We start from the raw sequence: 24,848 nt of genomic DNA on the forward strand, positions 1-24,848 counted from the left end.
AAAATTCAAAACAAAAAACCACTTGCGTCTTCTGAGCCGGGTGGGTGCTCAGGTGGGAAGCGGCCACCTGCTGAGAGTCTGTGGTTCCGGGTCTGGGGGGAGGGCCACCCCTGCACTGGGCCCTCCTGAGGGCTGCTGCCCCGGGACCCCTTCTCTGTGCAGCCTGCCTTTCTCTGGATGAGAGAAAGCATCCTCTAGCATGAGATGGACCTGCCAAGAATGTTCTAGAAATGAAGCTTCTGAACCATAAGCCCGTAAGGAACAGATGTCACAAAACAACACAGGAAAACCATTCAGCAATACTGGTAGGTGGACAAACGTCAGTCATGCCGACCCAAAGAACACATCTTACATGATTCCATGAAATGTCCAGAAGGGGCAACATCCACAGAGACAGGAAGCAGGTGTGCGATGCCTGGGGGAGGAGCCTGCACACGGCGTGGGGACGTGCCACAGTCAGATGGTGGAGGCTGCACAGTCATAAGTTTACCAAAACTCACTCAATTGTTCACTGAAAATGAACGTATTTTACAGTATGTAAATCCTACCTCAATAAGGCTACTAAAATACATGTTATAAAATAGTAGAAACCCACAAAAAGTCATCAGTCAATGGCACAGAATGCAATGCAACCATCTGCCGAAAATGCCCCTTCCAGCAGGTGTGTGTGTGCGTGTGCGTGCGCACACGGGCGTGTGCACGTGTGAGTGCCCTGATGACAGGCTCTCCTGCACCGTCAGTACCGCGTGTGGACCCTTCCCCGTGTGCCTCGCCTGCCCTTTACGGAGCCAGTTCTGATGGCCGCAATGGCCCATTTTAGGGAGTTCAGGTGTCGAGCTGCTTAGTTAGCGGTTGGGGAGGGGAGGCCCGCCTGCCTTCCGCCCCCCCGCTACGCCCACTTGCACTTTGCCCGCCCCCTCTGGTGCGCCTCCGGCCTGACCCATCCGGCGTTCAGTGAAGCGCCCATCCCAGCCCAGCCGCCCTGGGCCGTTCTCACACCGCTTCTTAAAGTGCTTCTTTTATTGTCACCTTTCCTGAAAAGGCGGTTGGCCAGATGCAGCGTATTTTGCTCATTTTATCCTTAGGGAACGTGAGGCACAGAGAACCAAATGCTGCGCAGGGCCCCTGGCTACAGCGTCTCTAAGAACCCCCCCAGAGTCACGTGACAAGTGCTCATTCGCACGGACACGTCCAGGGTGACTCCCGCACTCAGGAATGACAGACGTCAGCATTTGGGGAAGCGCAGGGGTCTGACTGCCGTCGGGAGTTGCAGGTGGGTGTGGAGCGCTGGGGGGTCCCCGATGTGCCTCTGCTGGGCGACGGGAACTGAGGACCCCTCACAGCGCCAGCCCGGTGACGGAGACACTGGAGGGGTCGCCCCGCGGGTGTCCAGGGCCCGGGTGCCTGTGGGGCTGAGAAGAGCAGGCCCAGAGGAGAGGCTAGGCGGCTGGAGCGCTGCCTGCTGCCCACGCGGGCGGGCCATGCTGCGTCTGCCGCCCCCTCCACCTCTTGACCTCCATTAAAACCCAGGGCCCAAGAGCAGGGTGCGGGGCGGCGTGCAAGCCCATCGTCCACCCCTTGGTGCGCCAGCTGCTTTTCCTCCAGCTGACAGCTGGCCAGGGTTCCAAAGCGACGCCCTGCGGGGAGTAGCGCCTGGCGAACTCATTTGCCAACAGCAAGTGCTGGCACCGCCCCCCGCCCGCCACGCAGTTGGAAGCAGGGCTCCCGGGCTCACCTGCCACCCACAGGCCTCACACGGCACATCGCAGGGCGCCTCTGGGCCCTACTCTCAGGCTAAGATCCAGGGACACGATGGTGACAGACAAAGAAAGGAAGGGGGCCGAGGGACCGCGTTAGCGGACACAGTGGGATGAGGGCCAGACCCACCACAGCTACAGGAGCACCAGGCCCCCGGCCCCTGGGGAGGGACCTCCCAGCACTCACCGGAGACCGCTGCCCCCAGGCTGTGCTCCCATGTCCCTCTCACGCAACTCTCTAAAACCAAGCCACCCAGTAACTCGCCCTGGCACCGCAGCTCCTGCCGGTCCCCAGTCCAGCGGGGAGCTGCTGTGAGCGAGGGAGCCTGCCTCGGGGCTCGCTCCCTGGGCCTGATGCCAGTGCGACAAAGCTCCCGGGTCCACTGCCCGTTTGTGGGGCACCTGCGTTGTTAGTGCCCACGCAGCTCCCAGGAAGAGGAGGCATGAAAACGAGAGCTCGGGGCAGAGAAGCGCATCTCAAGGACGAGTGCCTTTCTCGTGTGTTCTAGAATGGTTTCTATTTCAGAGAAATGAACCATAGCGAACAAAATTCTATGAAGTCAGAAAATTAGCCAACCTAGTTGAACAAGAAATTAAATAAATGAATTAACCCGAACAGTAAAGGCATCTGAGAAGCACGGCGGGAAGGACAGTGAAACTGTCAGATCGTGGGAGGGGCTGCCCTGTCCCGCGTCCCTGGGCGCAGAGATGGATCTGGAAGAATTTGCTGAGACATGGGAACACGTAAGGGCCGACCGTGTAGGGCGTGGACATGGCTGGGGGCCCGTTTGGGCCCCGGAGTTCGGGCTCAGCAGGTTTGGACGCCCACACTAGGGTGCGGGCTGGCAGCAGGAAGTCCGCCAGCGCCCGGCCCCCATGGGGACACACTGGGGGGGCAGCAGAGTGAAACACCTCTTCCGTGAAACCCGAGTCCTTCCTAGTCTTTAATATAAATCAACTCGTGTGTTACGTGTGACACTTTATTTTCAAGACTCCCTAAGCCAGGGTCTCCCACACTTGCCCTGAAGCCCTGTGGAGGGGATGAGGACAGGGGGTGCCCGGGGACCTTCACCCCAAGCAGCAGGTGAGGCGGGGGCCAGCCGGCAGCCCCAGAAAGGACTACGGTGGCTGGTGAGGTCAGCTGGCTCACGTGTTCAATTTGCCTTGGCAAGATTTGAAGGAAACTTCTATTTCAGGCCTCTGCTTCTTCCCCCGGGAAACAGCCTGTCCCAGGACCACCAGCCCCTACGGACGTCAGATTAAAACAAGCCCGTCACACTGCTGCTGCCACCGTCACCGGGCCGGGAATGGAGCTGAGTAGGAAATATCGGAGCGATGCGTGTAGCAAAGATTCCTTAAATCTGCACCCTGGGCTGGGACACGTGCTGTGTTTGTGCTTCACGAGTGTGAAAACCTCATATCCCCTGGATTAAGAAAGCCCAAGGCAGCAAATGCTCACAACGTGCCCTGAACGCGCTGCCCCTTCCTGTGGGCTGCAGGAGGACGAAGCCCGCAGGAAGGGGGAGCGTGGGTGGAGGTGTGTGCGGTGCCCCGCATCAGCAAGGCTCCCCGGAAACAGACTGCGCTTGTCCCGGCCCCAAGAAGCCATCCCCGTCCCCCGCCCCCAGGAAACGCTCCCCCACACACAGGAGCCACACCCTCCCTCTGCGTCAGTCCCAGCTCCAGTCACTGTGCCCTTTAGATCACCACAGTGCACAGCCCTGCAGAAACAAAGCAGCCTCCCGGGACCCAGCTCTGCAAGGCACAGGGACACAAGGTCTCGAACCTGAGAGGCAGCCCCTGGGGCCAGAGCCTCATTTCTCCCCGTCTGAGGGGAGCGGGGCCTCTGCGACAGGGTGGCGCCCACCACAAGGTCGAGGCGAGCTCACTCCTGCCAAGGGCTTGAGTCCACGGAAAGAAGGAGGTGCGAGCAGCCCCATGAGATACGCCTCCGCAGCTCCCACCTCATTACGGGGCTGACTCGGGGGACGGTCACCCTCCAGCAGAGACCACGGCCACGCGCTGAGCACGCGCAGACGGGGCTGCAGAGCCGCCTCTGGTCTTAGGGGGCTGGATGCTAAGGCTGGGAGTGAGGCCACAGCTAAGGTCCCACTGGGCAGGGGGCTGGGGACGGGGCTCTGTCCTCCCAGGACCGACGCACACACGGCTGTGGTCAGCGGTGCCTGTGAATGAACGCAGAAAGCCTGCGGGGCCCAGCGGGACGGTACGTGGGCTCCGAGGCTGGGCGGGGTGCTGAGGAAGCTGATGTGAGCCCGAGGCAGGAAGCCTGTCCTGCAGGACGCTTGTCATTTGCAGGGACTCCGGCGAAGGTTTCGAGTCTTCTGCAGAGAACAAGGGACGCGTGGCCCGGCCCTGAAGACCATGACAACGGGGTGTGGGAAACGCAGGGGGGCTGCCGCTGCTCCAGCAAACCTGCTCCCTGACCTTCCATGGCTCCCAGCCGCCCAGCGCCCACCCCCTCCAGATACCACCTCCCCAGAACAGCGCCCAGCACCCCTCCCCCTCCAGACACCACCTCCCCAGAACAGCGTATCACTCGAAATCTCCGCCTGGCGCGGTGGATGGGGGTAACTTCGAACATCAGGAAGAATGTAAAGGTCACATCAGTTAGGAAAAGAGGGCTCCCTGCTGTTAGGGGTGAACCTCGCCCCCAGCCGGGGCCCCAGTCCTGGATGGAGCCTGTGGCGGTGTGCTCACTGCGCCCTCCTGTCATCCTCCCAACCCCCCACCTCCTTGCTAAGGCCCCGCCCCCCGTCTTCCTGCAGCTGCCTCGGACCTCCCCTCCCCCCCCCCAGCTGGGACTGTGTTATTTCAGGGGAGCGGGTGCTGGGGGGACTGCCCGTCCCAGCATCTCTGGTCACAGTCCCCTGAGCCGCCCTGGAGCACATCCCCACCCCCATTTTCCATCTCATCCCTGCATTCCCACCACTGAGTTGGGTCTCATCTCACCTCTCACTGTGAGAGCTGCGCACACCAGCGGGGCTCCTGCCAGCAAGCAAGACGGGGAACCCTAAGCCCAACCCCTCGGAGGCATAGAACGGGACAGCTGGGGCCAGCGTGGGGGGAGCGGTCCTGAGGCCCTCAGTTACTTTCCCCCTAATGTCGGCTCTCCTTGGGTCACGTCACTTAAAGGGGTGAAGCAAGACACTGTCCTCGTACCCCCTCCATTTTGGTAGGGTCTCCCCTGTGGATGGGATGGTGGCCCCGTCACCCGCTGGGGCCCTCCACCCCTCCTGCACCGGGCTTTAAATTGTGCGCCCAGAGCACAAACTTGGAAATTGGGAACGGGGCAGGGAGCGTGGGTCACAGACAGACGGAGGGTGTTGGCGGTGGACAGAATTTGGTGTTTGCAGAAACCACCCCCGCCGCCGCAGGACGGCAGGGCTGGGGTGTCCCTGGGGAGAGCTGGCTCTGAGTCACGCTGATGGCCCCCCCCCATCTTATGACAAGCCGGGGGCAAGGACTTCCTTGTTCCCATTGCAGGGATAAGAGCACTGAGGCTGGAGGAGCCGGGGGCTCGTCCAAAGGCTGCAGCTGTTACTTGGCTGGGCACACTGGGGCTTGTTCCAGTTTGGGACTCGGGGTTCTGTGCTCCAGCTGTAACCTCCTGTCGCGGTCACCAGCTCCGTAAGGTCAGCAGAGGAGCCCTGGGGTTGCCCTGCATCAACCCTCAGTCTTGCTCTGGGGCGACCCAGGATGGGAGGAGGGAGTGCAGGAAAGGACAGGACTCGGCCAGTTACTACAGCTGGGCAGTGGCCCAGGCCCCACCCCCAGCTCCCGTTTCCCCCTTCTGCCCCGAGAGCAGATTCTTGGATTTCCCTCCCCGCCAGCCTCCTCTCTGTGCTGAATTGCCATGACTGTGAACTTAGGAACTAGAGCCCCTATGCCCCCAACACGCCCAGAAGAGCGAAGCCTCCTCTCTGTGCTGAACTTACCATGACTGTGAACTTAGGAACTAGAGCCCCTATGCCCCCAACACGCCCAGAAGAGCGAAGCCTCCTCTCTGTGCTGAACTTACCATGACTGTGAACTTAGGAACTAGAGCCCCTATGCCCCCAACACGCCCAGAAGAGCGAAGCCTCCTCTCTGTGCTGAACTTACCATGACTGTGAACTTAGGAACTAGAGCCCCTATGCCCCCAACACGCCCAGAAGAGCGAAGCTGGCTGTGCACAGGTGGCACTTTGCCCGGCCGTGTGGAGCAGAGGGCAAGGGCTTTGGGGAGCAGCTCAGTACCCACGCTTGCAGCCCTGGCCAGTGGGCGGCCGTGCACGCAGCTCAGCTGCAGGAGCGCCTGCCTTCGACCCCGTCTAGCGAAGCTGACTTCTTCCCACTTGTGAGTGGTCCGAACCAAGGTGCCTGTGACGTATTTGTCTGTCTGCTGCTGGGTGACTCGTTTCTGCCCCTCGAGGCCTGCCTGCCGGCTCTCCTGGGTAAGCGCCTACCCTCGCTGGGAGCCCACGCTGTCCCACTGCTCTGACGCACAGGGACACTGGAGCTGCAGCTCAGCAGAAAGACACACTTTGGAAAGTACAGTGGATTTTGGCAAAAGGCTGTCCAGGTGCCAGGGCCACACGCTGGGGCTGTCTCCCTTGGGAGGCCGCGCGGGGCAGGGAAGGTGCTGACACCAGCGCCAGGCTACGGGTTCCACCCCGGACTGGCCACTGGCAGCGGGGTGACGTGGGGAGGGGTCCCCGAGTCTCCGCACCTCCGCAGATCCTGTGCTAAGAGACCTGGCGGGCGCGGGGCAGAGGGGCGAGGTGGGGACGGCCCACCCCACACGGAGCGGGTGTGCGGCTGACACTCGCCGTGGACGGTGGCAGGAAAGCAGACCTGTCCAGTGCGTTTTATTGCTTCTTTTGAATCCTCTACACACGGGGCAGCGCATCTCACCCGCTCGGGGGAGACCCGCCCGAGGCCTCTGAGGGTCCCGTGCGGGCCGCGGAGACCCAAACGCAGACCTGGCCACAGCGGCCCTGCTCATCTGAAAGCAGGACTCTGCCCTGAAACAGGCGTGAGGACCTCGGCCAAGACAGAAGGTCACGGGACACGCGGTGCCGGCCGGGCAGCGTGGGGCAGGTCACCCCTGTGCTTGGCGGAATCCATCCCTTCATTGATCCGGGAGGCGTCTGCTGAGCCCACAGACGAGCTGCCAGGTGCCCCCGAGTCCCTGGGAAACAAAAACAGCCCCTCAGCCACGCGCTCCGTCCCTCCCGCCCTCTGCTCTGGACAGCAGGCTTGGGAATGGCCTGGTTTCTTTCTTCTCCCACCCCAAGTCCAGACGGTAGCAAATCCTCACGGTTTTATCATCAAACCACGCCCAGCACCTTCCGGCCACGCCCCCTCCACTGCCTGGTCCACACCCCTCTCATCTTTAGCCTGGACGAGCGCAGGGGCTCCCAAAGTCTCCTCTCTCAGCCCCCAGCCCTGTGCTCTTAACATCTCAGCCCCCAGTTCTTGCTAAAACACGGGGCAGATCACACACTCCAGCTCAAAGCCCGAGAACGGCGCACACCTCCCACCAAGGAGAGACCGGAGTCCTGAAAGTTACCTCGGCCTTCAAGCCCCTGGACCTTGGCCTGTGTCCCCTTCAGAACTCAAGGCCGTGGCCATCACACGCCCCCCCTCCTTGAGAACTCAAGGTCATGGCCATCCGGCCATCCCACATACCACCCCCCGCCCCCTTCTCCGGGCCTGAAGAGAAGCCCTGTCAGTGGCGGTGGACCAGTGCACTTGGTATTACACTTGGCCACGACCAAGCCCATTTCCTAGGCGGAAGTGTCACTGTAGACCCTGACAAGGATCCTTCCAAGTTTATAGGTCTGTCTGACTTTTACAAGGTGGCTCAGGTTCCCTGGACCAACCCCAAGGTTTCCATCTGCTCAAGGTCACAGCAGTACCCGAGAAATGTAAACCAAGGTGGACTGAGGCTTTTCTCAGAACCGCCAATGGGTTCTCAGGTCGGAGAAGCACACCAGGGCATTCAGAGGCCAAAAGGTCTTTGGAAGTCTTTGGAGATGCTGTTAAGGGCACGTGTTGGGAGTGGAATTCACGAGATCTGGACCCTCCCTCATGATGAGACACTCGGAACAGCCACCTAAAGTGTTGCTCTTCCAGAACTTTCTGCTTCTTCGCTTAGGAAGCTGAGTTCTGGGGCCGGGGGATCCAACACATAAGCTCCTCTTGTTGGCGGGTGGAGTGAAACGAGGCTGTTGTCTCATGTGTCGTGTGCTGTGACCTCAGCGCCCCTCGTTCAGTGTAAGAGGTGTGTGTGCTCTACAGACGCGTGTCCTCACCAGCCACTTGCTGGCAGGGGACCTTGGCGAGCTAGCTAGCCCCTCCCACTCAGGAGTCCCTGAACCGCTCCCTGCTCAGCAGAGCCTGACCTTCGCCTGTCACCGCCTCCTGCCCCTTCCCAGCGAGGTTCCACCTCCGGGGAGCCTGGCTGAGGCCTCACATTTGCACTTTCATACTTTCTTTAAATATAATGCATTTTACATTTCACTTCTGTATATTTACACTTTAAACTTTTGCAAACGCTTTTCTGTACGCCGTCCCGTAAGACAAAAGGGACGAGAGAAGCGCCCAGGAACAGAACCAATCACCGAGACCAGAACCGAGACACCTGGCCGGTGCTGCTCTCACCCTGCCTCCACAGGGCTAGCCAGGCCAGGGGCCTCCCAGCCCGGATGCCCGGGCGGGTCCTCCGTGTGTTCTGAGGGGCCCTGGCTCGCTCTGGACCACAGAAGTCCTGAGTGCAGACCTCCCCGAGGAGCACAGAGGGGCAGAGCCTCCCCAGCCCCTGCAGCAGGAAATGAGGCGTCCTGCAATTCCCGAGAGAATGAACAAGACGGCTCTAGTGAAAGGGGACGGCGCCTGCTTCTCCTCGACTTCACGTTATGAGTTTACAGGCCAGGGGTGGAAGCTTATAGACGGGGTCCTGAGCAGCAAGAAAACCGCAGACCGAGCTCCCGCAGGCAGGCAGAACGCCCGGCACGCGGCACAGCGACGCCCACGTCAGCCCCTCCCTGCTGCATGACTCCCCGGGGGGACCCTTCCGCCGAGGCAGCGGCGCCCCCTGCTGAGAGCTGTGGACGGCTGAGAAGTGGAACGAAAACCTGAGCCCGCAGCTAGGAAAGCATGGTATTGAGGAAAGGCTGAGCCTCAGGCCAGACCGGCCCAAGCTCCAGGCGACTTTGGGCCCGTTCCCCTGGGCACCAGGACACTGGGCCTGTACAGGCAGGCTGGCCACAGACGGGGTGCCCAGCCCGCCGGGCTCGCGGCTCCGACGCCCGGCTCTTCTGCTCGTCCTCCTGCTGCTGAGAGTGGGCGGGTCCTGACACTTGTCACATGGAGCCCCAGAACACCCAGCTCCCGGCCCTGCAGCAGCCCAGGCCCAGCGGGTCCTGACACCTGTCACATGGAGCCCCAGAACACCCAGCTCCCGGCCCTGCAGCAGCCCAGGCCCAGCGGGTCCTGACACCTGTCATATGGAGCCTCAGAACACCCAGCTCCCGGCCCTGCAGCAGCCCAGGCCCAGCGGAGAAGCCGCGCTTGGCGCCTGCTTCCGGGAGACCAGGGAAGAGCCAGGGCGGGAGCCTCTGCATAGCGCGCGTCTCCAAAGACGTTACTCATCCACGTTGCTGTTAATGGCAAAGAATCGAGAACGATTTCAAATACACACCAACTTCACACCAACAGCAGCAAACCAACAGTTCCAGTTTGAAACACGCACCATTATTCATGAAACGGCGCTGGTTTAAGGGCAAAGCCGTGGTGGGCGGGAAATGGCGGGTGTGGTGACCAGTTATCCGAAGCCGACAGCCCGATCCTATTTCCCAGGGAGCAGGAATGTTTTTTCCAAACCCTGGGTGTTTTCTGAGGGCGCTCCACGTGTGGGCGGGGCACAGACACCCACCCCAGAGCCCGGTCTCAGGGTCCAGCACCAGTAAACGTCCTCTCTTTCCAGAACCCAAAGGACGAATCCCGACGGCAAAAACCCCTCGAAGCTGAGAGAGAGCCGCTCAGACCTAAGGAGCATCGGGGTGAGAGACGCTTGCTCTGGGGAAGAGGCGCCCTGGGAGGAGGCAAGGGAGGCCGCGGGGGCAGACCGTCCTGGGGGCCCAGGGGAGCGCCCCTGTCAGCGACCAGCTTATCTGGTCAACTAGTCACCTGGCAAGAGCTCTGGGAAAGGCGCGGATGCGGGAAGATGGACAGATGCCTGAGTGGGGGCTCCAGCACCAAGATGAGTGGGCGTCCACTCCGCCGACGGGGCCTCATGTGCCCCGAGGACGTGCCCAGGCCGCACGGGGCAGGCCTGACGCAGTGTGGACCCCGGGGGGCGGGGGGGGGCCCTGGCTGGTGTGGGGAGTGGCTGCTGCCTGCGAGCTTCCCAGACCTTCCTCAGGTTACGGGGGCGGGGGCGGGGGGGGAGGGGGTGCGTGGGGGGAGGGGCCGCTCTGGCCTGGGGCCCTGACCCTGCTGCAGGTGTGCGCTGCCCAGTGCTCCCTCTGCCTGGAGGGTGAGCCCCGGGACCCCTGCGCGTTCAAAGGCAAAGCCAAGGGTCAGCCCAGGACACAGAGGTCCCCAGACTGGGGAGGGTCCAGGGCCCAACCTCACGGAGCAGTGGCCTGAGGCCCACAGCGGGGGGCACCTCCTGGGGAAGCAGAGGCTTCCTACACGGGGGCCCCCGAAGGGTCTCCATCACCTTTCATGTTGCACCCAGCACGTGGCCTGCGGGGTCACTGGGAGGGGTTCGGCCAGCAGCCTGGTGCCCCCGCCCCGAGTCCCAGCCCCTGCCTGCCGGCCCCCAGGGCTGCACCGGCTCATCGACCACGGCCCCGGAGGAGCGCGTTTCACCTGTGATCGGGGTCACACACGCGTGTCGGCCCGGAGGAAGCGCGAGGCCTCCAGCGGACGCCCCACGGTGAAGGTGGCCATCGAGAGAACGTGACCCCGGCTGACCACCAGCCGGACCCAGACGCTCCGTACCCGCCCTCGGACGCAGGCTCTGCCGCCGGTTCCCGCAGGAGAGGCGGTGTCAGAGCCGCGGCTGAGGCCCTCTGGAGGTGAACTCAGCCGGACCGTCAGGGCCTCCGTGTGAACTTGAGACTCTGGCGGGCGGGGTGCCCGAGATGGGCGTCGCACCCAAGTCCCTGCTTAGTAAACTTGCACCTGCCGCCCGGGTGTCTGCCTCTTTCCTGGTCTCTCCCGCCCTCCACGTTTGGAGCCAACTTCAAATGCCACCCGGGAAACTCCCGAGCCTGCGAACCGGCCAGGGGCAAAGCTGGGTGGGTCGTGGTGAGCGCCGCTCCCTGAAATCGCTGTTCCCGCGTTGGGAGTGTGTGCTGGGGCTCGGGGGAAACCTTTACTTATCGGGGTCCCAGTCACGAGTTAGCTGGCCGCTCCTGAGGCCCCAGGGCCCCAGCACCCGAAAGGGGCCCACAGGCCCGTGCCCAGCCTAGAGGACCACGTGCGGCCTCGTGGCTGCCCAGCCCTCATGTGTCCACCTGGCTGGGCCCCGTAGCCGGTGTCCGGCTGCTCGGAGGGGGTTTTGGGGTGAAGTTATGGTCTAAACAGCTGACTTAAGCAAAGCCAGTGAGCCTCCGCAGTGTGGGCGGGCCGCACGCAAGCGGTCCAAGGCCTTGAGGAAAGACTGAGGTCCCTGGAGGAGGCCATTCTCCTCCAGACGGCCTTCGACTCGAGTTGCTGCGTCAGCTCTTCCTGGGTCTGCAGCCCTGCCGCCTGGCCCGCCCCTCAGTCGCGATCCAGCCCCTCAAAATGCAGCTCTCTCCCGGAGAGCCACGACTAAACCCCCATGTTCGACACCCATTCTATTTATCTAAACCCACATTCCTGCATCCTGGTGCCGCCCCACGGAACACACGCGGGCAGGCCGGGGGCTCCTGCACGGTCCTCTGCCCCCCTCCCTTCCAGGGCACCCCGCCTGCTGGGTCCAGGGGAGCAGACCCGTCCCACCTCCTCTCTGCCCTGTGCCACGCGCTGGCGTTCCCCTCCTTTCTCCTCCCACCAGCCTGGCCTGTGCCGCCCACGTGTCCCGCTTGGGCCAACAGAGCAGCCTGCTCCCCTGCCGCCCCTCCCTCCCTCCCTCCCTCTCCTCACAGCTGCCCAGACAGACGTCTGGAAACAGGGTGGGATGCGCCTGCCGCCCGCCCAGGGCAAGTCCTCCAAAGGCACCCCTGCCCCTCAGGGCGTCTCCCCCTGACTTGGCGCAGCGGCCGGGCTCTGTCGTCCTCCACCTCCTCCTCTCCTGCCCAGCCCCTCACCTTCTCCGCGTCCAGAATTCTACGGGGCCTTCCCACCACGGCCCGCACGGGCTCCCCACCTCAGGGTCCCCCCACCTTGGGGACCCCACCTCTGCGCCGTCCTGAGTACCGTTCCCTCCGCCTGGGATGCGCTACCTCAGGCCAAGGCCCCTTCCCACCGTCCACTGGCCTCTGGCCGCCAGCCACCTGGCACCGACCCTGTATCTCCCCGGGCACGTGGACTCCTGTGTGCCAGACCTCTGTGCCCGCCGTGTCCTCGGGCTGGTCTCCCGTGCTGCGCCCCATACTTCCTAGGGCAGGTCTGTGACCGGCTGCTTCGCTGCCCCTGGGGCCAGCTGCCCGGTGCACACGCATGAGAAGCCCAGGGCCACGTCCCTCTCTCGGGAGCAGAGAACAAGCTGCAGGGTCACCCGTGGCTTCCTCTACAAGAGCAGAGGCAGGTCCGCTCAGCCCTGTGTCCTGGCAGGGGCTCGACTCGTGGCACAGGGCATGCACCTGTGAAGATCCCCTCCAAGAAAGGACTGACTTTCACCCGCTCCCCCCAGACTTTTCTCCCTGTTGGGTGGGGCCGGGAGGGAGGCGCCGACAAGGGGTCTTGGCCGTGGCCTCAGGGAACGAGGACGAAATGGCCAAGGGCAGGGTCCCCTGGGCATCCAGGCGCACAGGCAGGCACCGCGGCCTCAGGGCTCATCCTGCCGGCGCTCAGCCTCCCTCCTGCGTGTGCCGTGCTGTCAGGATCACACTCTAGGTGTCCTTCCGCCAGGGTTTGGGGCCCTGGGGCCTGCGGGCACCCTGTAAACCTCTCTGCTTCCTGATCCATTATGTTGTCGAGCGAAGTAACTGGAATAACGACCCCCTTGGTGATGACAGAAGCTTAATGTCAGCATCACAGTCAGGCCCGTGTGTGCAGGTGGTGCCCCGGGAACCAGCGGCCACCCAGACCCACCCAGAGGGGCTGCTGCCCATTGCCGCCAGGGGTCCCTCCACGGGTGCCTAGAGAAGGGAGCCTCAGGTGTTGGGCCCTGTCGTGCTCTGTAGACAGGACAGGGAGCATGGTCACGCAGGCCGCGTCTGGGCTTGTGTGGGGAGCAGAGGGCGGGGTCCCTGGGGCGCTGACACTGGTGTAGGGCGCGCGGCCCCCTTTCCCCACCCCAGTCCACACATCTGTGTCGTGACGGCCACAGTCGCTCTCGCACTTGCTCACTGAGTCGCCTCGCTGACTGATCCACCAGCCTCCCGCTGGGCCTCCCAGCAGGGGCACAGGGGGGTGTGGACTGCAGGGTGAGAGGTGCCCAGCCCAGGGGTGCAGGACTGGGGAGGGGGCCGAGCCCAGGGGTGCAGGGACTGGGGAGGGGGCCGAGCCCAGGAGTGCAGGGACTGGGGAGGGGGCCGAGCCCAGGGGTGTATGGACTGGGGAGGGGGCCGAGCCCAGGCGTGCAGGGACTGGGGAGGGGACCCAGCCCAGGGGTGTATGGACTGGGGAGGGGGCCGAGCCCAGGGGCGTATGGACTGGGGAGGGGGCCGAGCCCAGGGTGCAGGGACTAGGGAGGGGGCCGAGCCCAGGGGTGCAGGACTGGGGAGGGGGCCGAGCCCAGGGGTGCAGGGACTGGGGAGGGGGCTGAGCGCAGGGGTGCAGGGACTGGGGAGGGGGCCGAGCCCAGGGGTGCAGGGACTGGGGAGGGGGCTGAGCGCAGGGGTGCAGGGACTGGGGAGGGGGCTGAGCGCAGGGTGCAGGGACTGGGGAGGGGCTGAGTGCAGGGTGTAGGGAGATACAAGGTTCCCGTAGTCAGAGACGTTCCCTCCCTGCTGGCGCCCACCCTCAGCCGTGCCCAGGTGCCTGGGTCACACTGTGTGCTCTACGGATAGGGGAGAACAAGGTTCAGGTGACCCCGACACTTTCCTGAGTGACAGCCACCCTCAGACAGCAGGTGTCATCTGAGAACATCCCAGCCCCGCGGTCCTGCCACGGAAGAGACCTGACCAGCTCCTCAAAATCCAGTCATTTCGAAAACAAGGCACAGTTCTTGTCAAGTACAAAGTACCCGGTCTTTGCGTCAGGGACACTTCAAACTTTAAGGAAGCCAGCGATTCTGTGTAGGCAAGTCTTGTACTTTTCCAAACCAACCACCTTCCTGAAAAGGCTGAGGCCTCGAAACCAATGGGCCAGGAGTCAAGAAGCAGCTCTGCTCGCCCTGAGCACAGGGCGCATCTGTGCGGTGCCAGCCACCTCTGCGGGGGGGGGGGGGGGGGGGGGGGCAGCCACGCCTAAGAAGATGCACAAACGGCCCTCCTGGCGGGATCAGGCGGCCGAGACGGGAAACCCGCAGGCCTGCACCTTGTCAACACGGCTGGCTGGCGTTCAGCCCGCCCTTCTCGAGAGTAAAATGGCGCAGCGACGGCTGGCGGATTAAAGCTCCTGGGGAGTTACTGCTTCCAGAAGAGAGGAAATGGGGGCCCTCCGCAGGCCCCTGTTAGGAGGAGGGCAGGGTGCCCCAAACAGTCCCCGTGGGGCAGACCAGTCCTGGCTAAAGTGGGGCTGGGGTGAGGTGACAGGCGACCAGGCCCTGCCCTCTGAGTAGCCGGCAGGCCACCCAACCCTGCCGTGTCCTGCTGAAAAACACATTGAGGTTCTAGTGGGCCTGTCTTCCCGGTCTTGGGAGGCCTAGGATTTCCTGAGGTTCGGGTTCACGTCTCCCGCTCACTGCAGGGACTGCTCGGTGCCAGGCTGGAGTCCGGGAGAACCGGCACCTGATGACAGCTGCTCTCGGAAAAGCCACTCTTCACTTGGGGGCCACAGGGCCCTGCCACGCACACAGCCCCGCACGTCCCACCTACAGCCCCACCGTCGGGGCGTGGACCTCAACATACCCACCAGCCATCCAGCCCGTGCCCAGAGGCCGGGAAGGGGCTGCCACAAAATGCCCACCTGGGCCACCAGGTCACCACTTTAATAACCTAACCCAGGTCAGCAGGTGGCTGGGGCCTCTGTGCCCTCGCGTCACCACATCCTGGTCACCAGAAGATCCCTGAAAGTCCAAGGGGAATGAACTGGACACAAGTATGTTACGTGGGGCGTGGCTTACAGAGCCTCCTCGTGTCAAGCACGCAGCTGGCCCTGCGCACCCCGGCCCCCAGGTAAGCACAGCCGCGGGGCCTGGGCTGGGCCTTCCCCCCACTTCCTTTTGTCTGCCTGCCTCTGCTGGAAGGACACTGGGACTGGGTGGGTGGGCGCGGGACACAGGGCCCTTTTTGTCTTCAGTCACATTCGTCCATACTTGATGGAGGCAGGGGGCCGAGGTTCCACAGAAAAGCGGAGACAGGGGTGTTTCAGGGCCAAGTGGCCAGCAGCCCCCTTCCCGATGGAAAGGCCCAGCTCCCCACCAGCAGCGTCCTAGAGAAGTCCGCTCGCCTTTCAAGGAAACTCGGAAGGTGGAAGAAGACACACTCACCCACTGACCCCAGCGCGGGCCTCAGCCCCTCCCCCGCAGCCCCTCCCCACTCCCCAGCCGCTTTCTGCTCCAGCCTTCCTTTCTGGGGAGGAAGAAGAGAGGGGCTGTGGCCACGCAGCTGAACCAAGGAATGCCCTCAACTTGGTGATTCACAGCTAATGTCGTTTTGTTGCCTTGCGCCAATGCCACCCCCCCCACACACAAATCACCCAGAACAGCCCGACCCTGTGACCTGCGAAGTTCCAGTCCCCCTGGGAATCCCATACCCTGCAGGCAGGCAGGTACCCCTCACCTGGGTGTCTCCCTCTCGGTGCTTTTGCAGGTCCTCCAGGCTTCTCCAGGTCAGCCTCAGGCAACGTTCAGAGTCGCGCCCTCTCCAAAGGAGCTCAGAAAGCCCACGTTTCAGGCCGCACCTGGATGGAGAGTCGGGGGGGGGGGTGCGGGGGGCGGATAAAGGAGGCCGCGCCGCCAATGCAGACCAGCGCCGCAGCCCCGGACTGAGTCGGGAGCACGGGCCACCGTGGGGTGTGGGTGTGGTGGTGATGGGGCTGCGAGAAGCCGCGGAAGGAGTGCAGGGCGGGGGTGCCGGAGGGGGCCGGGGGTCCAGGGGGTGCCAGGGGGGCCGGGGGCTTCTTCTAGAAGGGCTGGCCGGGACGCGCCGGACCGCTCCGCGCAGAGCCTGGGCCCGGACCGGGTCTCTAAGTAAGAAGCCGCCCAGGGGCGATAGCAGGCCCGGGGGAGGGTCCTGACATTCGCCTCTGGGTGGGACCTAGAGGCGTAAACCAGGAAAGGCGACGGTGGTGAGGTGACAGCCGTCGGGTCCGGTGCCCGCGACCCCCGGGACCCCCGACAGGGGCCGGGGCCGGGGTCGCAGGAAGGGGGTGCCCCCCGCCGCGGAGACTGACACACTCACCTGCGGGGATCAAAGTCGGGGTCCAGACAGGGTTCACGGTTCCGGGTCCGGGTCGGGGTCTGGGTGGGCGTCGGGGTCCGTATCGGGGTCAGGATTTGGGTTCGGGTTGGGGTCCGGGTCGGGGTGAGGGTCCGGGTCTGGGTCAGGGTCCGGGTCTGGCTTCGGGCCTGGCTCCGGGTCCGGCTCCGGTTCGGGGTCGGGGTCCGGATCCGGGTCGGGGTGAGGGTCTGGGCAAGGGTCCAGGTCGGGGTCCCGGGGCGGCGGACTGAACGTCGCCGCAGCTCGGTTGCAGTCAGGCTGGAACCCGCGGGGCCGGCGGTTGGGGACGATCCCCAGGGGGAGGTGCCCGGGCTCGGGATTGGCCGGCGCCCCAGCCACTGCCCGCTTCCTCCCGCCCCCGCCCCGCCTTCTCCCCCTTTCTCCCAGCCCCGCCCTTCCTCACCCCCCACCACCGCGGCCCTCCCTCCCCGCCGGACCAGCTGGACGGCCCGGCCGCGGGGCTTGATCATCCCGGGTCGCACCTTGCTGAGGGTGCAGCCTCACGGGGTCGCAAGGTCCTTGGGTCCCATTCTCCGGCGTTTGCACGGGCCCGGGCGCACCGGTGGTGTCTGGTGGAAACGTCCCGCCGGACCTCCACCAGCCAGCGCGGAGCGCGGTGCCTGGCGAGCGGAGGTGTGCCCAGGGACCTGGTGACCTGCGGGGGGACCCAGAACCCACCAGTGGGACGCGCGCGAGGCGGTAGTGGGAGAGCCCGGCGCGCGCGTGGAGGGATGCACGCCGTTTCCAGTGCCGCGGGGCCCGAAGCTGATGCAGCCGCAGGACCCCGAGGAAGGGCTGGGGTATGATGTCGAGAGAAAAGTAGGCCCAGGGCCCTGGGAGGGGCTGCGAGGGAGCAGTCCTGAACCCTAAACCTCACCCATTCCCAGCTTTGTTTTTCTTCATAGCTCGTGTCGGCTTCTAGTATATTACCTTATTTACTCTTTTATTTTGATCAAGTCCCCCCCACCCGGGCAGGTATTTCTGTTTGTTTGCTGCGGAGACCCAAACACCTAGAAGAGTGGCTGGCAGCTCACGGTTATTTGTTCAGTGAGTAAGTTCGTACCTGGGGGTCACACTCAAACCGACAACTGGGGTAAAGCTGTCCCCAGCTCCATTTACTCACGGCTTCCTTGGGACGCTCTCAGCACTGCAAACCTCAATTACTTCACAGACTCAGTTGCAGTGTGATTTTTCAGGTGCCCCCCCCCCCCCCCACTCAACGGTGAGAGCCTTGTAGTTGGGTACAAGGTATTTTTCATAATGCCAACCATCTACTGGGTGCTCAATAGTATGCTGAATTCTGCAAGACAGGGACCAATCTTCCTATTTTATAGAGCAGGACAGTGAGGGCTGGAACAGATCAAAACTCGGGTAAGGGGGCCCAAGGCTTTCCCCCGTTGCACAGCCTAGAGATCCACCGTGTCCTGCTGCTGCGTCTGCCCTTCACCATGTAGTCAACACTCAGCGGGTGAGTCTCGTTCGTCGGCAGGCAGAAACTTGTTGAATAAATGAATTTATTAGCAAACCATTATAAATTGTGCCCTTACACTTATTTAATTCTGCCCTTACATTTACACCTTTCAAAACAGCTTCATCTACTATCTCATGGGATCAGCCCAACGTGAAAACTGGCAGAGGAAGTATTACGCAGTGGCTAAGCACGTAGATTCCGGAGCCGGACTGTGGGGTCCAAAACCTGGCTTTGTCACTTTCTTGCTATGTGATCTTAGGCTACTTAACCTCTCTTTGCCTAAAAAGGGGATGATAATAGTACTTACTCATAGAGGGGTCTGAGGATTAATTGAGTTAATATTTGTAAAACATTCAGAAGTGCCTGGCATGTAAGGGCTAAGGAAGCGTTGGCCTCTCTCCTTTTTTCCACCCAACAAGACAATCTGCAGATAGAACAGATCAACAACGTAAAACATGTGCAAAGCACCGGGCCCTTTGTCTCACAGGGAGGAGCTCTGGTGGTCTTAACTTACCCCTCCAGCCCTTCCACTTCCTTTCTAGCTGCAGCGGTGACAGAGCAAAGACCCACGTCAATGAGGATGGCCTCTGCCATTGTGCCAAGAACGGTGCCATGAACGGTGAAGACCTTGGTGCTGGGGACAGGGCAGCACAGACCAGCATGTTCCAGAAACCTCAAGAAGGCTTGGAGTCCAGGTGTCGTGATGCCTGGATATGTGCGTTGTCTGGGTGCTTTCTGGTTTTGTCTGTGTTGGTTTATAAGCTTGTAGGGGAGCCGTGACAACTCCCATATTTGCCCAGGCTCACTGTCTGGAATCCCTAGCTGGCCATCCAGATCTGCACGGTCCATACCCGTCTCCAGGAGGCCTTGATCTGCTCATCTCCTTTGCCCTGTCCTCAGCAGAGATGGGGCTGAAGGGCATCCATCTTCCTGATGCTCCACTGGGTAGCAGGGGGTGGCTGGGATCCCCTCTCTGAGTGAATTAGCTCAATGTTTCCCTTCCTTTTACATCTTCATAAGCTCCAAATTGTCACAAGACGCCCTGCACGCAATTCTATGTCTGAGGTTGTTTTGTGAAAGTTGTCATATAATTCCAAGTTTCAATGTTAATATCCATGAGCAGTTATTACACATGGTGACAATTATCTTACATAATTAACGAAGGAAATTAAAATTTACTTTGTGACCTTTTCAGTGTCACAATAACTGGGCAACAGTGAACTTAGTCTAAGTTCAGTCTAAGATGCACAGTTTCATTTTCCTAGAAGGTGCTAAAATAACAAGTTGGTGCTGCCCTGGTGCACTTGCTGGAACGTAGCACCAGCCTGGAGATGCAGTTCCGAGGCCCAAGGCAATTTCCTATGTGATAAACATGATATGCTAAAGAGCAATGGCTGTTAACCTTTCTAGCTGAGAGTTTAATGATTCTCTCTCCCTAGAAAAAGATATAAAATGTCCAGCCTGGAGAGGAGGGAAGGAAAATAATTTTTTTTAATTATATATTTACAGAGAAAAATGTCTGGATGGAAATACATGAATACACATCAAAAGTAGTAAGATTTTAGGGTTTTTTGGCTTGTCTTTTTTGTTAATGAATAATTCTTAACAGTAATAAGAAGAATTATTTGCAAATAATAAGTATCAAATAAATAATAAGTATCAAATTATTTCTTACTTGATAAGAATTAACAAAGAAAAACACCCAACAACCTGTTGGAAGAGGGAATGCTTTAGTTCCAGGAAACAAGACACATTGCCGGTTGATTTCTCCATCCTCAGTTTTTTAGCCGCAAAAATAGAACAGAATTTCAGCTCTGTCACTGCAGCCTCGCCTAAGGATGCCGGTGAGGAGAACTGTCCTTGCCTCAAGGCGCAGAGCTCCAGCTCCACCCGGGGCCCATCTCACTGTTGATCAGCTGTTTCTACAGATTCCCTGAATAACCGGCCCACAAACTGCTGGTTCTGCTTCAGGGTGGGCTTCTTCCAGAAGCCTGGTACCAGGCTTGTTTTGTTCTGTTGTTTCAAAAAGCTTCTCTGGATGTAGACTTCTCTCTTTGGACCCTGGTGGCTCCACTGCCTTTCCAAATGATTTTTCCCTCTTAAAGAGAACAGTTATCAAGAAGATGTTTTTTGTTTATTTGCTTTTGTTTTTAAAGGGGGAGCAACAGGAACTCTCACACGTTGCTGGTGGGAACGCAAAATGGTGCGGCCAGTTTGGAAGACAGTCTGGGGGTTTCTTACAAAACTGAACATATTCTCACCATACGATCCAGCAATCACATCCCTTGGTATTTACTCAAGTGAACTGAAAACTTACGTCTGCACAGGAAACCTGCACGTGGATATTTATAAGAGCTTTACTCATAATTGCCAAAACTTGGAAGCAGCCAAGATGTCCTTCCGTAGGTGAATAGAATAAACCTTGGTTTTATTTATGTTCATCTGGACAATGGAATATTATTCAGCAGTCGGAAGAAGTGGGCCGTCAAGCCATGAAAAGACATGAAGGAACCTTAAATGCATACGACTAAATGAAAGAAGCCAACCTGAAAAGCTACGTACTGTGTGATTCCAACTATACGGAAAAGGCAAAACTATGCAGGCAGTGAAAAGATCAGGGGATGCCAGGGGCTGAGGTGGGGGAGGGAGGGATAAGCACAGCACAGGGGATTTTTAGGGCAGTGAAACTACTCTGCATGATACCGTAACGGTGTCATTATACGTTTGTCCAAACCCGTGGGAAGTACACACCAAGAGTGACCTGAAGCAAACGATGCGTGGACTTCTGTTAATAACAATGTATCGACATTGGCTCATCAGTTGTAACAAATGTGCTGATTCAGTAGAAGACGGTAGTAATAGGGGAAACTGGAGGAGGGATGAGGCGGGTATATGGAAATTGGAGGAGGGATGAGGCGGGTATATGGAAATTGGAGGAGGGATGAGGCGGGTATATGGAAATTGGAGGAGGGATGAGGCGGGTATATGGAAACTGGAGGAGGGATGAGGCGGGTATATGGAAACTGGAGGAGGGATGAGGCGGGTATATGGAAACTGGAGGAGGGATGAGGCGGGTATATGGAAACTGGAGGAGGGATGAGGCGGGTATATGGAAACTGGAGGAGGGATGAGGCGGGTATATGGAAACTGGAGGAGGGATGAGGCGGGTATATGGAAACTGGAGGAGGGATGAGGCGGGTATATGGAAACTGGAGGAGGGATGAGGCGGGTATATGGAAACTGGAGGAGGGATGAGGCGGGTATATGGAAACTGGAGGAGGGATGAGGCGGGTATATGGAAACTGGAGGAGGGATGAGGCGGGTATATGGAAACTGGAGGAGGGATGAGGCGGGTATATGGAAACTGGAGGAGGGATGAGGCGGGTATATGGAAACTGGAGGAGGGATGAGGCGGGTATATGGAAATTGGAGGAGGGATGAGGCGGGTATATGGAAATTGGAGGAGGGATGAGGCGGGTATATGGAAATTGGAGGAGGGATGAGGTGGGTATATGGAAATTGGAGGAAGGATGAGGCGGGTATATGGAAATTCTCTGTATTTTCTGCTCAATTTTTTCTGAAAACCTAAAATTGCTCAAAACAGATTTTCAAAAGGGGACTGTGCTGTGGGCTGACGAGGATGTGTGCCCATGTAAATAAGTACTAAAAGGGAGGGCGGGCATAGAAGAGAATTCTTGAAGACTTAAGAGTTAAAAAAATGTCAAAATCATGATCTCTTCACCATCGCTTTGACAAAATTCTTTCCCTTCTCTCTCATTCGTAGGATATCTTTCCAGGTGGTAGAGAGGCAAGCGGCCCTGTGCACCATTTAAAGAACAAAGCGGCTGGGAAGCAGTGGTGCTGGGGGAAGGGCCACCCGAAGGCCTGCTTGGGCAGGAGGTGCGCCTCCAGGACGGCCCACGCACCTGGCTCATAGCCAAGCTCGCCGCGCCTCATGTGGGCCTCTGAAGGGGGCTTGTGTCTTCCCAAAAGGACAGCAAGGGCAATGAGGACCACGTCCCAGTCCCCTTTAGGACCAAGTCTCCGAAGGCACACCCTGTCACGTCCCCCTTTATTCTAGTGGCCAGAGCGGCTCAGGGAGTCTAGCCCACCCCAAGTGGAAGCAGGAGCAGCAGAGGTGCTGTGGGCGTAGCTTAAGGTCCTCCCCCCGCTCAGCGGGCGGCGCTGGAGCAGCGTTTGGAGCTCTGGACAACGTGACAGCCACCAGCCAGGAGTGGCTGTTGACCACCTGAAATAGAACTGGTCCAAAGTGAGATGTACAGTAAGCATAAAACACCATCACATTTGGAAGACTTAGCATGAAAAAAATGCAAAGTATCTTATTAGCTTTTAAAATCCCAGTTACGTATTGAAATGACAGCGTGTGTGTTTCTGTTGGAAAGGCCCTCTGGGCCGAGCACTTAGGTCCCCAGGCCCCCAGTGTCCCTTTTGCTCAAGCATTCAGCCCCGCCACACCCTCTCCAGCTGGCTCCCCACAGAATTTGGGCCCTTCTCTGTCGCCGTGAAGGACCTCGACATGTATTGGAAGGTGGCGACCTTTCGGAAGGCTGTGCCTGTGTGAGGTTTGGAGGACCGACAGGGCAGGGGCCGGAGAGTTTCTTGGGGTGCAGACACTCCAGCAAGACTTCTGGGTGGTCTGGAAACCACAGGGGGCAGCAGCCAGGACAGGATTCCTGCCAGCGGGAGGGGGGAGAATGGAGCTGCGCTTACCCGCCCCCCTGGGGGGACACTTGGAGCCCTGGATGGGGTCACGAAGGATACTGGTGGGCTGAATTGTGTCCCAAAAAACATGTTGATGTCCTAAGCCTCGGTGCCAATGAAGTGGCCTTATATGCAAGTAGAGTCTTGCAGGTGTATTCAGTTAAGATGAGGTCATGCTGGGCGGGTGGGGGGGGGGGTGCGGGGCGGTGCATGATCACACGTGACCGGGGTCCTTGTAAGAAGAGGAAAGATGCAAAGACAGACACACAGACAGGGAGGAGAAGGCCATGTGACGATGGAGAAAGAGAGTGGGCTGTGTGTCCTTCCCCATGTCTCTCTCCGTTTCTCTTAGGGACACCAGCCCGCTTGGGTTAGGGCCTTCCCTCCTCTTAACTAATTAAGTCTGCAGCCACCCTGTTTCCAAATTGGGCACATTCTGAGGTCTCAGGGGTTAGGATGTCAACATACCTTTTTTTTGGGGGGGACACAATTGAATCCCTAACATACACCTAAAGCAATCCCCCATCTCTCCTTCTTTAATTCTGTGTTTCTCTTGACCCGCGGGTGTTCTCACCAGGACAAGGGTCAAAGGTGAGGCAGGGCAGGGTAGAGGCGAGCAAAATAAAAGCTGCTTCCCAGGTGATTTGATTTAATCCCCATTTTTAGGCTTAAACTAGGAGGTGGCAACACAAATGCCAGGAACTAGGTGCCCTGGTTTCTCCTAGACGAAATTGGCAATATTTTCAGAACAGATCTGGCTTCCAACCCACCTGAGCCGGGAGATGAGCCGCGAGGTTTCCCACATCCGATGCCCTGGAGCCCAGCGGCCGTGCTGGCTGCTCTTGCTCCAGTGGTCTGCGGTGTGGCTACCTTGTCCCTTGGCGCCACCAGGAGCCTGGGTGAGCGTCCAGCTTAGAAACAGCGACGTTATCAGCACCATCAGATACCAGTGGGTGCCGGCGTTCAAGGGGAAAGACTTCAAAGTGAAATTTAAGCACGGCATGCGGGAGATGAACCCAAGCTTTCCACGTCTCCAGTGTGGGGCTGACAAAGGATGGAGAGACCGTCTCCTCATTGAACAAAGACTAACATCACATTGGGACCAGTGTCTGGGGTTTCACTGACCTCAGACAACAAACCAGATGGAATCCAGCTCGAACCTCCCATCCAGCACTTAGAAGATTACAGAAATGCACCCCTGGGAAATTGGTATTGGAAGGGAGCAAATGCCTAGATGTGGATACTTAGCCTCTACAATTCAAAACTTCAGGAATGTTATCCATTTAGGAGTGGCATCCAGATGGACATCCTTGCAAACTACCTGGCATGTCTCTCTACCTGCTGGAGCTCGTCGTGCCCTGCAGTGGGGACATGGGCAGGAAACACGCTGCCGAGTGTGTTACAGCTCCTTGCAGAGCGAGGAGGAAAATGGCGGAGTCCGTGATGGAAAGTCACTGGGGAACCTGCTTGGATGTGTTGTAGAAAATGGAATTCCCCCCTGGTCTGTAAGTGAATTCACTGCCTTAGTTAATCAATACATAAATCCGGTAGACTCTAGGGTTAGAGAACCCAGAGCCTCCAGTCAAAGGAAGCCAACCTAGGAAAGGCCAGAGTCAGCAGACCTGCTAAGGATTCAGAAAGTAAAAACGGAAGGGATTCAAGGATGCTGTTTCCCAGCGTCAGGGATGCGTGAACACGGGCTGCCATGCCCTGCAGGGAAGCAGGCGGGTGACGGTGTCGAGACTGGACTTAACTTCAGGATGTGTTGTTTCTGAGATACTTGTGAGATATCCAAGAAATCAGTGAGAGGCAGTGCCCAACATTCCTTTGGAAATTATTGATATTACTGAAAGTATACGGCACACAACAAAATTATACCTTTTCACTCACTTTTAATTGTATTTGCTCTGTACTGATGTGAAAAAATGTTTTAAATAAAAGTAATGTTGTAGCAAAATTATGCAAGAACCAAACTTCAATGCACACAGTGCCCTGAAAGTTATTGAAAGATTAAGAAATTATTTCAATAAAAAGAAAGCAATCATGTTTACAAAATGACATATTATTAATGTTAAAATAAAGATGACAAAGCCTCTTGACAGTTGATGCCAAGTTTGCCGACAAAGAAAATAATAGGAAAAGAAAAAAGAATGCTCATTCTACCTGTGCAACTTATATTCAGCCCATCTTT

General features: G+C 59.1%; 1 protein-coding gene across 1 annotated transcript; it reads right to left on the reverse strand.

Annotated features, from left to right (window-relative positions):
* Positions 1 to 2,741: 2,741 nt before the first annotated feature.
* LOC141275970 (uncharacterized) lies at positions 2,742 to 18,529 on the reverse strand. Its single transcript, XM_073789319.1, has 5 exons — positions 18,506 to 18,529; positions 16,947 to 17,119; positions 16,426 to 16,722; positions 15,805 to 15,925; positions 2,742 to 3,002 (listed from the first exon to the last, which is right to left on the reverse strand). Exons 1-5 carry the CDS (start codon positions 18,527 to 18,529, stop codon positions 2,904 to 2,906), a joined length of 714 nt encoding a protein of 237 aa, XP_073645420.1. The 3' UTR covers positions 2,742 to 2,903.
* Positions 18,530 to 24,848: the final 6,319 nt, after the last annotated feature.

Source organism: Tursiops truncatus, chromosome 12 (assembly GCF_011762595.2).
Source record: "Tursiops truncatus isolate mTurTru1 chromosome 12, mTurTru1.mat.Y, whole genome shotgun sequence".
Lineage (NCBI taxonomy): Eukaryota > Metazoa > Chordata > Mammalia > Artiodactyla > Delphinidae > Tursiops > Tursiops truncatus.

Bases quoted from the DNA above. Each gene is read 5' to 3' on its own strand.
- LOC141275970 (XM_073789319.1), bottom strand. From the start codon at position 18,529: ATGGCAGAGGCCATCCTCATTGAC. The intron at 16,723-16,946 runs GTGCGACCCGGG...CGCGGGTTCCAG, and splicing joins GAGGCTGCACCCTCAGCAAG to CCTGACTGCAACCGAGCTGC. The intron at 15,926-16,425 runs GTGAGTGTGTCA...CTCTCCATCCAG, and splicing joins CCCGACTTTGATCCCCGCAG to GTGCGGCCTGAAACGTGGGC.